Here is a 15,551-nt window from a genome sequence, read left to right on the forward strand (position 1 = left end):
GCACAAATGTGGACATGTGCAAATGTGGGGTTGCATGAATGTGGATATACATGGACTTGTGCATGTGTGGAAATGCACGGACATGTGTATATGCACAGCAGAGACCCAACATCAGTAGCGCAGCAAGAGGTAAGATCTTTTTCTTTTGTGAGTGCCTGTTTCGTTGTTTGCAGGCTCACGAAGGAAACATGTGCCAGCAGAGAGGGCTCTGTGTGCCACCTCTGGCATGCATGGCATAGGTTTGCCATCATGGTTATAGAACCAAGTTAAATCATCCAAATTCTGAACAAAAGCACTCATTGACTGTTCTGCCAGGCTCTCTGATAGGAGCCTCCCGAAAATTCAAGGGTACAAATTTCAGACACACACACGTTCGAAAATTCAAAACAATGTTCTTTATCACAAAATGCAAAATAAACAAAGCACTCTTTTTGTATTGCAAAGAGCACTCTTCCCAAAAACAACCGGGTAGTCTGTACAATCTCCCTTAAACAGTCATTAAGTACTTAGCTAGCAGCTGTAAGGAAACTTCACACCCCTTCTTCTTTGAACGAAGTGAGACACACACACACAAACACGTTGCTCTGCTTTGGTTTCAAAGGCGTGAAAAAGCAACAAAGTCCAGCACACAAGATTCCTGATGAACTGCGATCAGATATTCTTCCACAATGGCCAAACCCACATGCTGCTATTTATAGCAGCAGCCCTAATTACTGGAGCCCCACCCAAACACAGGTGGCCTCCCTTATTTCCTGTAATATGTTCTTACTTGGTCTCTTCTACGCATAATTCTACGCTTGCGTGGGTCCAAAATGTCATCATCTGAATCAATGGAAGATAAGGGAGATTGACTGCCTTGGCTGTGTGCCAAGCGCTCTGCCGAGTCACTCCCACCTTCTTCTTCGTCCGAGGAAACTAAACTCTGAACTGATTCTGTCGGCAATAACACAGGCCTGTGACATGTTGAAGTTTCCCCTGCATCCACCTCCCCATTCCCTAGGGGCAGGAGCTGGGCCAGAGCCAACCACAACATTGACCAGAAAACCCTACAAAAGAAAACCCACACTATTTCAGGATCTCCGGGGTCGCCCCCAATTCAGAGCCTGGAGATGGAGCCAAATTTTAAGGCTCATTTAAATAGGGCCAAGGTGGATGGATGAAACTCCTGGGAGAATGGCACACCAAAAGGCTGGCACTATGGCATAAGAAGACTTGAGGCTTCAACTTCGTGACATTACATGAATAAATAACAGTCAAATCACTTGCACTGTGTTTTTTAAGCATCTGGTTACGCTGTCGCCTTTGCACGTTAGCTGTGAATTAACGAGTCAATTTAGTTGTCACATGAATGTGTAAGACTTCAAAAAGAACAAACCATGCAGATGATGGAGTTTTTACCCTCTGCCCCCACCCGGAAAGTTGAAGCCAGTTAATAAATCTCTTGTTAACGAAGGTGTTTGTTCATTTACTGGTCAGAATGGCCAAGTACAGCCATTAGTTACATCAATTGTATGAGGAAGAGACAAATTAAGTGAAGCAGTTTAAAATGGTGAGATTTCAGGATTGACAGGACATCCGTGCTTCTATGGATTATAAAGGCGTGTGGAGAAAAATGACCTGGCAATTAAGTTTAACCTAATTAGTTTCCTTAAAACTTACTAAAGTGTCCTAATGTGTTAGAATAATACAGTTCCCAGGAATGATAGTTTTTACACTAAGGTGTTTTAAACTGTTTTTAATTATTGGATTTGTATTGTTTTTATTGTTGTGAGCCGCCCCAAGTCTTCAGAGAGGGGCGGCATACAAATCTAATAAATAATAATAATAATAATAATAATAATAATAATAATAATAATTCTTATCTCTGGTGCCTGTTGACCATGATTATTACAAATTCTGAGGTTTGTTAGCCCTAGTACCTTCGATTGGGAAAGATGAACTAGCAGTGTAATTCTCAGGATATTTTTGTAACAAATTTTAATTTTTGGGGGGGTGGGACTTGCAGAGTTAAGTGAATACATTACTTAGGCCAGTGATGGCAAACCTTTTCTCCCTTGGGTGCTGAAAGAGCGGTTGCATGCGCTATCACACATGCCCGAGTGCCCACACCCATAATTCAATGCCTGGGGAGGGCAAAAAACAGCTTCCCCCACCCCTTGGAAACCCTTTGGAGGCGGAGAAAGGCCTGTTTCCCAACTTCTGGTGGGCCCAGTAGGCTCGTGTTTCACCCTCCCCTGGTTCCAAAGGCTTCGCTGGAGCTGAAAGAGGGTAAAAACGCCCTCCCCCATCCCCCCTGGAGGCTCCCTGGAAGCCAAAAACGCCCTCCCAGATCCTCTGTGCGAGCCAAAAATCAATTGATCAGAAAACACATGCACATTGGAGCTAAGCTAGGGCAACGGCACGCGTGCCAGCAAATATGGCTCCGCATGCCACCTATAGCCGCCCCAAGTCTACAGAGAGGGGCAGCATACCAATCTAATGAATAATAATAATAATCATGGCACTTGTGCCATAGGTTCACCATTACTGACATTAAGTCTTCTAGAAGAACGCCATTAAACTACTCTACTCAGAGCTGACTGGCAACATCCCACCTCTTAGGTGGAATGTGCCAAAAAGCAGGTTAATGTTTACGGCACATTCAACTTCTGAATAAATTTATTAAAGATAGCCAATCACGTCCCAGTTTTTCCCCGCAATGGTATGCTCTGACACTGAAAAGCGATATTGAAAAAAGTTCACCAAATTCCATTTTAAGAAGTAGATTTTGTTGGCCTAATAGCTACGATGTGTATGTATTAAATAGAATATGGCTAGTTTCGAATAATTTACTTTTGGCTCAGAGTAAAGCACCCCACTAGAACCTTATGAGTTGTCTATGTTCTTTTCAACAAAATTCAATATATTCTGAGTGTTTCAATCACTAGAACTCAAACGGGCTCCCTTTTTAAGAAATAACGTAGATCCAGAACAGTAGCTCCATAAAGTCCATGCTGACGGCTACCAGCTAATAAATTTCCAGAAAGATTGGCATGAAGGATGAAAATAGGCTACAATACACAATCAGATGTGATTCTGTTCCTGTTTGAATTAATGCTGATTTTTCTCTCCAGGCTGGTGTACAATCGAACTAGTGGTGCTACTGCTCCCCCAGATGGGGTTGATATCAAGGTCCCTGGATTTGGGAAGACCTATGCCTTGGAGTTCCTTGATCCTAGTAAAAGAAGCGTTGGTATGTATTCTGTTTTTATCAAGGTATTAAGCAGCATCACAGTATTGTATTTTTTGGACTATAATATGCACATGAATTTAAGACTCACCTTAGTTTTTGGGGAGGAAAATAGGGAAAAGAATCTGTTTATCAGGTATTCATTTGGCTAGCGTCCTTAGCCAGCACATTATTTTATCCCCTGGTTAGGGCTTTAAAAAAACTTTATTCCGAGAGACTAACAACGAAAGAGCTTGCAAGCCAGTAACATTATTAGCAATTGGAAAGAAACATTCGGAGCAAGTAGAACAATGGAAAAAACCCTGCAAAGACTTAGGGCTTGAAAAACATTCTTCGCAGAGAGAAACAATGAAAGAGCCTGCAAGGTAAGAGCTGGGAAGATCACTAGCAGTTAGTTAGGGCTGGGGGAATAAAAAGCTATATTCAGAGTTTAAGACGCACCCAAATGATCAACCTTTTTTAGGGAGGAAAAAGGTGTGTTTTATACTCCGAAAAATACATAGCTGGAGCCCGTGTGGCCCTTTCTCAGCCCCCCCCCTTTTGGTCCTCTGTTAGCTTTTCCTGTGCCTGATTAATAAGAGGAGGAGCAAAAGAAGACATTTGTAGCAGATATGGGTTCCTGCCAGTTTAGATCAGATCTATAGAACCGGTAGTGGGAATTTCCTCCCCACTCGCCAAACCGGCTGCAATGGCCAGTTGGACATGCCCCTGAACTGGTCATCTGGCTTGAAATCTGTTCACCGCAGCCAAATTTACACAAAAATAACACTCTGTGCATGCGCAAAGCCTCCTATGCATGTGCGTACCACTTTAACTAGGGAGTGAGGGGTTAAACTGGTCTGCGCACCTGCACTATGGGAGTGCGCAAAACATGCACTTCCGTCGCAACCCCGAACCGGTAGGGAAGGTAAGTAGACCCCAGCCCTGATCTGTAGGTCGGATCATATACAGGTAGTCCTTCACTTTAGCAACCGCTTGAACTTACAACGGCACTGAAAAAAGTGACTTATGACCGACTTCCATACTTACGACCATTGCAGCATCTCCATGGGCCCTTGATCAAAATTTGGATGCTTGGAAGAGAAGGGGTGTGGCCAACGCTGCAGCAGCATGGTGTTCCCTGCACTTCGCAGGGGAATCCCAAATCCTAGCTGCTTGGGGACGTGGTATCAGAACCGCCCTAGAGGGGCGGGGATGAAGGAAGGCACCCTAGAGGGGCGGGGATGAAGGAAGCCTCTTGACTAGCAGCGATGGAAAATGACTGTCGTCCTAGCTGTGGTGGCCACAAACGGCTTGATAGACCAAAGAGATTGAATGTCATCTGGGAAGCAAGATTGAAGCTTTTGCAACCTTCTGACAAGCAAAGTTTTATTAACTTAACAGCTGCAGTGACTCACTGTGGCAAGAATGGTTACAAGATGGGGCAAAACTCACTTAACAAATGTCACACTTAGAAACCAGCATTTTGGGCCCTTGCTTTGTTTCCTAACCGAGGGAGCCAGCTTTGTCCGAAGGTATTTTATGTGGCTCTATGCCAAAGGTCTATAGAACTCACTTACCTTCCCACTGACATGGGACCTATTTACCTACTCGCATCTGAATGCTTTTGAATTGCTAGGTGGGCAGGAGCTGGAGCAAGTAATGGAGCTCACCCCATCAGAACCCTGGACCAGAACCCTGACTGTCCTCTTTCCAGCTGACAAGTTCAGCATCTTTATCCACTGAGCTATCATGGCCCCCCTACCCTCACCTTCGGAGAAGGGCGGCATACAAATCTAGTAAATTATTATTATTATTATTATTATTATTATTATTATTATTATTATCATCATTATCATTTTTCAGCAAATAAGGAAACATTAAACTGACCGATAATGCTATCTGCTATGGGCATTTGCTGAAATGGAACATTTTAAAAAAATAATAATAATTAAAAATAAAAAAATTAAAGCACATTTTGTTAATTTAAATTGGTAATAAAAAAGGAAAAGCTTCAAAGTGAGTAGGAATCTGTTGTCATAGCTCATTGGCTGCAAAAGAATCTCTGATCTAAACTTGCTCTGTGCAAAGGGAAAATTGTTGATTGAACTTTTGCTGACTCACAATTTTTCTCTCCTGTCCACAGGCACATACTTCCACACGATGGTGCAAAACCTGGTAGACCTGGGCTATAAGCGAGATGAAAGTATCAGAGGCGCTCCTTACGATTGGCGGAAGGCACCAAGTATGACATTCCTTATTATAAAGATTTGGGCTTTTAAATCTTTGGATAATAAGATTATTTAATCTTGGTTTGTTTTAATAAGAAAGATACCGTGCTATCAAGCCAAAGGCCACCTTCTGGAATAATTGTTCTGGACCTCAAGTATTTGTAGATACGTTTACTCAGAAAATTAAGCTTACGGATGTTACTTATTTATGGAATTTCTATGGTGCCTGTTTCACTAAAACAGTGACCCTGGACAAACTTACAGGATAAGCTTGGAATATTTAACCCTTTTAAATTTGGTTTTGCCAGTGAACCTGGGGAACCCAGAGTGGGATGGAGGCCATCAAGTGGATTATTTGACTATGTGTGATCGGTGGAGTTGGGTGGGGGGAGAGTTATTGATTATTTTTATTGCTTTTTCTATGCTGTGTTTTCTTTTTATGTTTTGCAAGCCTCTTGGAGTCTCTGTGAAACAAGTACATGGCTATATGCATTTTCTAAATAATAAAAATTTGAAAGTGCAAAAAACACTATAGAATAAAAAGTTAACAGTTACAATAAAACCAAGATAGCAATAGCAATAGTACTTAAACTTACATACCACTTCACAGTGCTTCACAGCCCTCTTTAAGTGGTTTACAGAGTCAGCCTCTTGACCACAACAATCTGGATCCCCATTTGACCCACCTCGGAAGGATAGAAGGCTGAGGCAACCTTGAGCCTGGTGAGATTTGAACTGCCAAATTGCAGATAGCCAGCAGTCAGCAGAAATAGCCTGCAATACTGCACTCTAACCCCTGGCACATAGTTTCCCAATGGATGAATCCCCCAGTCCTTTTGACTTTAAATTTTCAAGCGCATAAATGGGGAGAGAAAAAAAGGATAAGATATATAAGTTATAAGACATGATTACAAGATTATAAAGATAATGATTAGGGGTGGTTGTTGTTAGTTGCGAAGTCATGTCTGACCCATCGCAACTCCATGGACAACAACATTTCTCCTCTGTCATCCTCTGGAGTCCATTCAAGCTCACTCCTGGAGGCTAAAACTTGTTGCTCATGTTTCTTCCCACCTCTTTTCGAAGTGTATGCGATTTGTCTTCCAAAAACCAATCGCAGCCCATTGTTGAAGATGTCCCCTTGGCACGGGATTTGATACTATGTTTTGCTGGTTGTGTGTTCTTTGGCATTTGGCAGGCTCTGCGGCTGCATTTGAGGTTCTAATGTTGTTGCTTCGCCTGTCAGGTTTTATTTTCAACCACTAAAGAGCTAAAAAAGAAAGTATTTAAAAAACCCAACAACCTACTTTCCCCAGTGTGTGTGTGTGTAGGGAGAACCTTCCTTTTATTCTTGCAATGTGCTGTTTTCTTTACCGATCTTTGAAAAAACAAGATTGTGAGGGTTAGATTTCATAAGAATTTGGGAACGGTTGATGGGTTGGATGGAATTTTTCCAATTTCTTCAGGAGGAGGAGAATTTTCTTGTTAATGTATATTAGCCAAAAACATCAAATATGACTAAACAGATAGTCCTCAACTTGCATCCACAAATTTATTTGTTTGTCTCCGAGGACTCGGGGCCAGTGTTCCCTCTAATTTATCTTTGGGGTGGGCGGAAAAGTATAGTGTCTGAGCGGCAGTCCCTTCGGGACTGGGCGGCACACAAATAATAAATAAACAAACAAATAAATAAAAAACCCACCCTGTTTTGCCTCAGAGAATTTCAAAATAAAATACTGTACTGTGTGTCTATAACAGTGAGCTCACAATAGGGCAACTCTATCAATATCAAAATGCCACTTAAATAGTTGAGCTAGTTTCAAACTAGATTTTGATTTTCTTTCTCTCTTCCTTACTCCCATTCTTTTTCTTTCTCTTTTCCTTCCTCTCTTTTTTTCTATCTGTTTCTCTCTCTTCCTCTCTTCCTCTCTCTCTCCTTCCCTCTCACTCTTTCCCTCTTGGCTTCTGAGCAGGTTTGGAAAACTCTGAGTTGATGATGATTTTTAAGTGAGCGATTGCTCACTGCTCAGCTTAGAGGGAACTATGCTCGGGGCGACTTACAGCATATAAAAGATAAGAACAATACAATACCAGTGTCCTAAATCCAATTAATTTCAATTAACTAGTCTAATCTAAAATTAAAGTCAGGCATTCCCACTCAGACAACAAACATACATAGCATTCATCAGCCAGGGGGCTGGAGTCTAATAGTCCCAAGCCTGGTGGCATAAAAGAGTCTTCAGACACCTGCAGAAAGCGAGGAGGGTGGGGGGTAATACATATCTCTGTGGGGAGCTGATTCCAGAAGGCCGCCCCCCCCCCCACAGAGAAGGCTCTTCCCCTAGATCTCGCCAAGCAACTTTGTCTAGTTGATGGGACCTGGAAAAGTCCGACTGTGTGACCTAACCGGTCGCTGGGATTCACACGGCAGGACGCAGTCCCGTAAGTAATCTGGCCCAATGCCATATAGGACTTTATAGGTCATAACCAACCTATAAAGGTTTGAATTGCATCCGGAAACCAATCAGCAGCCAATGCAATCCGCGGAGTGCTGGAGAAACATGGGCATGCCTAGGAAACCCCATGACTGGTCGTGCGGCTGCATTTTGTACGGTTTGCAGAAATTGAGCCCAATGCTACTGTTGCTAAGCGAGACATTTGTTAAGTCAGTTTTGCTTCATACCATTTCTCCTTAATTCCAGGTGGCTTCCCTCTTCAGTCATTTTCCATCTATTGTTTCTTGTCCTGCCTTCTGGTGTTTTGGAAAATAAGTTGACCCCCTCCTCTTTGGGGCAGCCTCTCAAATACTGAAATACAGTGGTACCTCAAGATACGAACCCCTCGTCTTACGAACAACTCGTGATACGAACCCGGGGTTCAGAAAAATTTTGCCTCTTCTTACGAACTTTTTTCGAGTTACGAACCGGCGTTCGGAGACTGCTGGGAAGCTGCGCGGCTGTTTTAAAAGGTGACAGCCGGGCTTCCCAGAACGCCGGTTCGTAACTTGAACAAAGTTCGTAAGAAGAGGCAAAATTTTGCTGAACCCCAGGTTCGGTTCAGGAGGTTGCTGGGAAGCCCCCCAGGCTGACTGCGACCTTTTAAAACACCCGCGCCGCTTCCCAGCTGTCTCCCGAAGCCGAACGCGGAAGTTCGGCTTTAGCGTTTGGCTTCGGAAGACAGCTGGGAAGCGGCGTGGGTGTTTTAAAAGGTCGCAGCCGGCCTGGGGGATTAATTGACTTTACATTGTTTCCTATGGGAAACAATGTTTCGTCTTATGAACCTTTCATCTTACGAACCTCCTCCTTGCACCAATTAAGTTCGTATCATGAGGTATTACTGTACTGCTATATTGTCGCTCCTAGTCCTTCGTTACTCTAGAGCAGTGATTTTCAACCTTTTTTGAGCCACGACACATTTTTTACATTTTAAAATCCTGGGGCACACTCTCCTCTCTTTTTCCATCACTGTCTCCTCCCCACCCTTGTGTGTGTATTTGTATACACACTTTTGAACCATTTCCAAAAACAGGTGAGGGCTGGGGGGGGGTTTCTCTCTTATTCTTTGGGTGCTTTTTATCATGTGCTTTAAATCAAGAGTCACTTCTCTCTCTCTTTTGTTTCTCTCTCTTTCCTCTCATTCTCTGTCTCAATCATTTTCTCATTTCTCTTTTTCCTCCCCTTTTTGCTCATTTCTCTCTCTCTCCCTTTCTCTCCTTTTCTATCTCTCTCTTTCTTTCTTTCTGTCTGACACTTGCTTTCTCTCTCTTTCTCTCTTTTCTTTCTCTCTCTTGCTTTCTCTCTCTCTTTCTTTCTCTCTTGCTTTCTTTCTTTTTCTTTCTCTCTCTTTCTCTCTCACACACACATTCTCTCTCTCTGCAAAAAGTTGCGAGACCGGAACCTGACCTTCCTTCTTCGCGGCACACCTGACCATGTCTCACAGCACACTAGTGTGCCATGGCACACTGGTTGAAAAACACTGCTCTAGAGCAGTGTTTCCCAACTTTGGCCACTTGAAGATATCTGGACTTCAACTCCCAGAAGTGGCCAAGTTTGGGAAACACTGCTCTAAGCTAGCCAAGCCCAAATCCTGCAAACAGTCTCCATATGTTTTAGTCTCCAGGCTTTTAATCTTAGTTGCTTTTCTTTGCACTTTTGCCAAAGTCTCAACATCTTTTCTGTAACCTGGGGACCAAAACTGGATGCAGTTTTGCTAGGTGTGGTGTTACTTTATAAAGTGGTACTAGCACTTCACATGATTTTGATTCTATGCCTCTTTGTTTATACAACCAAGGATTATATTTGCTTTTTTTGGCTGCTGCCACTTCACTCTGCTGACTCATGTTGAGGTGATTGTCCACTAAGACTCCAAGGTCCCTCTCTCACAGTTACTGTTTTTGACCCAGGTTTCACCTAATCTCTTATTTAAACAACTGTAGGAATTTGAAATCCTAAGAACCTCTTGCAAATTCTCTTGAGCTGTTTACCCTGTGATGCAATTGAATATCACGAGGCTGTTGGCCAGTTGAACTTCTCGCCTCGCTGATCGGATACTGCAAGAAAGTCAACAGCTCTGATAAAATACCAGAGAGAGACAGAGAGATAGAGAGACTGATAAAAGAGCTGAAAAAAAATCACCCCAACAGTAGAAAATAATGTTCCTCTGTATTTTACCCAATCTGTTGCTGACCTTCACATATGGAGATTGCAAGTGTTTGAACCAACTCGTATTATTTTGCTGTTTGTTTATACCAGATTATAGAAGTTGGTTTCCCCTTATTTGAAAGACCCACCTTTTTTTAAAACCAAAGCCTAGAATATATTTAATAATTATAATAATAGTAACAACAACAACAAAAACAACAACAGAGAGTTGGAGGACCTTGGAAGTCTTCTAGTCCAGTGTTTCCCAACCTTTTTTGAGCCGCGGCACATTATTCATATTTTCAAAATCCTGGGGAACATTGAACGGGGTGGGGGGGGTGGGAGGGGGCGGCTAAAGAAAAGTTTGGACAAAAAAAAATCTCTCCCTCCCTTTCGCTCTATTTCTCCCTCCCTCATTCTCTTCCTTCCCTTCTTTCTCTCTCTCCATCCCTATTTCTTTCTTTCTTCCTCTTTTTTGCTCTCTCTCCCTCCTTCCCTCCCTCTATGTCTTTCTCTCTCCCTTGCTCTCTCTCTGTCTCTCTTGCTATCTCTTTCTTGCTTTTTTCTCTCTTTCTTGCTCTCTCTCTCTCTTTCACTGCCTCTTGCTATATGTCTCTTTCTTTCTCTTTGCCTCTCTTGCTATCTCTCTTTCTTTCTTTCTCTCTCTGTCTCTCTTGCTATGTCTTTCGCCCCTGGCTGCTCGCCGCTGCCTTCGCCGAAAGCACTTTTGTCCCGGGCTCTCAGCCAGGGGGCTGCAGGAGAGGCGGCGAAGGCGATCTCTCTCGTTCTCCGGAGGCTGGAGAAAGTGATTTTCAATGTCGGGGGCGCGGGCCGGCGTGCGCTCTCCCCATCCCCCTGCCGGCTTACTTTGAATGGGGCAGGGGGATGGGGAGAGCGCACGCCGGCCCGCGCCCCGACATTGAAAATCACTTTCTCCAGCCTCCGGAGAACGAGAGAGATCGCCTTCGCCGCCTCTCCTGCAGCCCCCTCGCTGAGAGCCCGGGACAAAAGCGCTTTCAGCGAAGGCAGCGGCGAGCAGCCAGGGGCGCGAGGGGCCTAGAGGTGCGGGGGGGGCGGCCGCGGCTTCGCCCTTGGAAAAGGGTGTGCGGGGGGGGTTGGGGTGCGCTGGCGCAGGCGTGCGTGGCCCGGCACCCTCCTGCTCCCACCGCCCTCCCTCCGGGCCCCAAAGGACATTGGTTGCCGCCCCCGCCAGGGAAGCTCCAGCTGGGCGGGGCGCTGCTGGTGCCTCCGCCCTGGAGCTCTTGCCACCGCCATCCCCCAGCTACTCCTTGGTGCCGTTGCTGATGGCGCCCTCCTCCTCTTGCTGCCGGTGCGAAGAATGAAGCTCTCCTTTTTTCCCGCCTTCCTTCTTTGGGGCAAGAGAGCGCCAGCAATAGCGGCATCGGAAAGTAGCCGCACCGGCAGTGCCCCGCCCAGCTGGAGCTGCCCTAGGAGTTTGGCGGCACACCTGACCATGTCTCGCGGCACACTAGTGTGCCGCGGCACACTGGTTGGGAAACGCTGTTCTAGTCTAACCCCCTGCTTGGGCAGGAAACCTTACACTACTTCAGACAAATGGTTATCCAACATCTTCTTAAAAACTTCCTACTGTTGGAGCATTCACAACTTCTGGAGGCAAGCTGTTCCACTGGTTAATTGTTCTAACCATCAGGAAATTTCTCCTTAGTTCTAAGTTACTTCTCTCCTTGTTCAGCTTCCACCCATTGCTTCTTGTACTACCCTCAGTGCTTTGGATAATAGGTTGACTCCCTCTTCTTGGTGGCAACCCCTGAGATATTGGAACACTGCTATCATGTCTCCCCTGGTCCTTCTTTTTGTTAAACTAGATAAACCCAGTTCTTGCAACTGTTCTTCATATGTTTTAGCCTCCAGCCCCCTCATTATCTCTGTGGCTCTTCTCTGCACTCTTTCTAGAGTCTCAACATCCTTTTTACATTGTGGCAACTAAAATTGAATGCAGCATTCCAAGTGTGGCTTTACCAAGACCTTATAAAGTAGTATTAACACTTCACGTGATCTTGATTCTATCCTTCTGTTAATGCAACCTAGAACTGCGTTGGCTTTTTTGGCAGCTGCTGCACATGGCTGGCTCATATTTAAATGGTTGTCCACTAGGAGTCCAAGATCCCTCTCCCAGTTACTACAGTTGAGCAAGCTACCACATATACTGTACTTGTGCATTTTGTTTTTCTTGCCTAAATGTAGATCTTTACTTTTTTCACCATTGAATTTCATTTTGTTTGATAGCACCCAGTGTTCGAGTCGGTCAAGTTCCTTCTGTATCTTGAGACGTTCTTCTGGAGAGTTGGCTATTTCTGCCAGTATTTATCTTGCTACATAGAAACATAGAAACATAGAAGACTGACGGCAGAAAAAGACCTCATGGTCCATCTAGTCTGCCCTTATACTATTTCCTGTATTTTATCTTAGGATGGATATATGTTTATCCCAGGCATGTTTAAATTCAGTTACTGTGGATTTATCTACCACGTCTGCTGGAAGTTTGTTCCAAGGATCTACTACTCTTTCAGTAAAATAATATTTTCTCATGTTGCTTTTGATCTTTCCCCCAACTAACTTCAGATTGTGTCCCCTTGTTCTTGTGTTCACTTTCCTATTAAAAACACTTCCCTCCTGGACCTTATTTAACCCTTTAACATATTTAAATGTTTCGATCATGTCCCCCCTTTCCCTTCTGTCCTCCAGACTATACAGATTGAGTTCATTAAGTCTTTCCTGATACGTTTTCTGCTTAAGACCTTCCACCATTCTTGTAGCCCGTCTTTGGACCCGTTCAATTTTGTCAATATCTTTTTGTAGGTGAGGTCTCCAGAACTGAACACAGTATTCCAAATGTGGTCTCACCAGCACTCTATATAGCGGGATCACAATCTCCCTCTTCCTGCTTGTTATACCTCTAGCTATGCAGATTTTACTTAGATTTTACTTAGACTTATGAACTTCAGAGGGGATACGATGGCTCAGTGGCTAAGACGATGACTTTATTGATCAGAAAGGTCGGCAGTTCAGTGGTTTGAATCCCTAGTATAGTGGAGTGAGCTCTCATTACATGTCATTACAAGCTAGCAATTTGAAAGTAAGTAAAAAAATCCAAGTAGAAAAATAGGGACCACTTTGGTGGGAAGGTAACAGTGTTCTATGCACCTTTGGCATTTAGTCATGCTGGCCACATGACCACGGAATTGTCATCAGACAGTGCTGGCTCTTGGGCTTAGAAATAGAGATGAACACTGCCCCCTAAAGTCAGGAACAACTAGCACGTATGTGTGAGAGGAACCTTTACCTTATAAACTTCAGGCAGAAACTTTCAGAAAACAGTACACTGACAAAACTCTGCCAGTTTTGTGGTATAAATTGTTACAGTTTTAAACAATCACACTGCAATAATAGAAATAACGAAAAGAATGTGTGCAGTGCTATTACTAAAAATATGAATAATTCCTGCTTTAAAATATCACCCAACAAGTCTACGGAGAGGGGCAGCATACAAATCTAATAACTAACTAACTAACTAACTAACTAACTAACTAACTAACTAACTAACTAACTAACTAACTAACTAAATAAATAAATAAATAAATAAATAAATAACAAGGTTTTTTTTAAAAAACACAAAAACTAAATAAATCCATTTACAAGATACATGAATATCATTCTTTTTAAAATAGACATTCACATTGGGCTCAAAACTGTTGGGCCTTTAATGCTAAATTAGTTAAAGGTGGTTGTGTAACGAATAAAAACTTTGCAGTTCTAAAAAAGAATGTTCAAAATTAGTTTTTATCAGAAGTGTCTGGTTTCACTTCTGTGATTGTTATTCCCCGAAGGGAGTGTCAGAAATTAAGGAAAGCACTGAAGTCTTACCCAGACTTCATCCTTATTCTGTGATTATATCAGAAGATGAAATGCAAGTATGTCTTCATAGTTTTATAAATATTGTGGAAATCAAGATTAACTTTAGGGCCTCCCTGAAAATGTGCTAGAGTGCATATCCTTCATAAAGTCATTGTGTAAATATATACTGTACATATATATATATATATATTTTGGGTGTGTTGCACTTATATCAGCTACAGTTGCAACATCTTGCCCTCAAATCATGGGATCAACTCTGGAGATATTTGTGTGAGAAAGGAGGAAATGATTCCTTCATTTAGGACCAGGGATCTCTCACCAAGGCAACTTTCAAGATCTGTGGATTTCAACTCCAACTCCCAGAATTCCCCCTGCTGGCTGGAGAATTCTGGGAGTTGAAGTCCTCAAAGCTTAAAGCTGCCAAGCTTAAAGTTTGACCCTGAGCTTGTTGATCCAAAGATCAGCAATTTGGTGGAGCTCCCGTTACTTGTCCCAGCTTCTGCCAATCTAGCCGAAAGCACGTAAAAAATGCAAGTAGAAAAATGGGGACCACTTTGGCGGGAAGGTAATAGTGTTCCATACACCTTCTGCAGTTAGTCATGCTCTTCAGCTTTGAAACGGCGATGACCACCGCCCCCTAGAGTTGAGAACAACTAGCACATACGTGCGAGGGGAACCTTTACCTTTAAACTTCCAACCGATTTCTTAAAGTGATAATTAAATGGGATATTTTGAGTCCCAGGTAAAGACATCTCCCAAATTAGAAGGAGTTACTTAATTAGCAAATAACTAATTCAGAACTTGAGCAACATCCCTGGAAGTGTTTGTGAATGATTGATCAATTGATTCACTGAATGACAGGTTAAACTGCTTACTTTTCTTACATTTCCCTGGGCAGAACCTGTTCATTAACATATGAAGCTAGCCTGAAACAAACCATTGCACTATTAATAATTCTTGCATCCTTTCCCTGGCAAGTTTCAGCTTGTGCAACAGTCAGTCTGAAAGTTAGTAATGTATTGACAGGTCAACCAAGACCTCGCCTACAAAAAGATATTGATAAAATTGAACGGGTTCAAAGACAGGCTGCAAAAATGGTGGAAGGTCTTAAGCATAAAACGTATCAGGAAAGACTTAATGAACTCAATCTGTACAGTCTGGAGGACAGAAGGGAAAGGGGGGACATGATCGAAACATTTAAATATGTTCAAGGGTTAAATAAGGTTCAGGAGGGAAGTGTTTTTAACAGGAAAGTGAACACCAGAACAAGGGGGCACAAACTGAGGTTAGTTGGGGGAAAGAACAGAAGGAACGTGGGAAAATATTATTTTACTGAAAGAGTAGTAGATGCATGGAACAAACTTCCAGCAAACGTGGTTGGTAAATCCACAGTCACTGAATGTAAACATGCCTGGGATAAACATATATCCATCCTAAGATAAAATACAGGACAGACTAGATGGACCAGGAGGTCTTTTTCTGCCGTCAATCTTCTATGTTTCTAAAGGTTTTTAAACCGCACGGAGATAATGACTTCCTCCTTTCCCTGAGTCTGCGGAGAAGGGCGGCATAGAA

The 15,551-nt window shown here is 43.1% G+C and overlaps 1 protein-coding gene across 2 annotated transcripts in view; it reads left to right on the forward strand.

The window, feature by feature from the left end:
• Nucleotides 1–15,551, forward strand: part of PLA2G15 (phospholipase A2 group XV) — a 46,408-nt gene that overhangs the window by 18,256 nt on the left and 12,601 nt on the right. For both annotated transcript variants that reach the window (XM_070760468.1, XM_070760470.1), the window contains 2 exons: nt 3,114–3,232; nt 5,355–5,453. In XM_070760468.1, the coding sequence (XP_070616569.1) occupies nt 3,114–3,232; nt 5,355–5,453 (218 nt within the window). The remainder of the gene's footprint in view (nt 1–3,113; nt 3,233–5,354; nt 5,454–15,551) is intronic.

The sequence above is a fragment of the Erythrolamprus reginae genome, chromosome 9, assembly GCF_031021105.1.
Source record: "Erythrolamprus reginae isolate rEryReg1 chromosome 9, rEryReg1.hap1, whole genome shotgun sequence".
Lineage (NCBI taxonomy): Eukaryota > Metazoa > Chordata > Lepidosauria > Squamata > Dipsadidae > Erythrolamprus > Erythrolamprus reginae.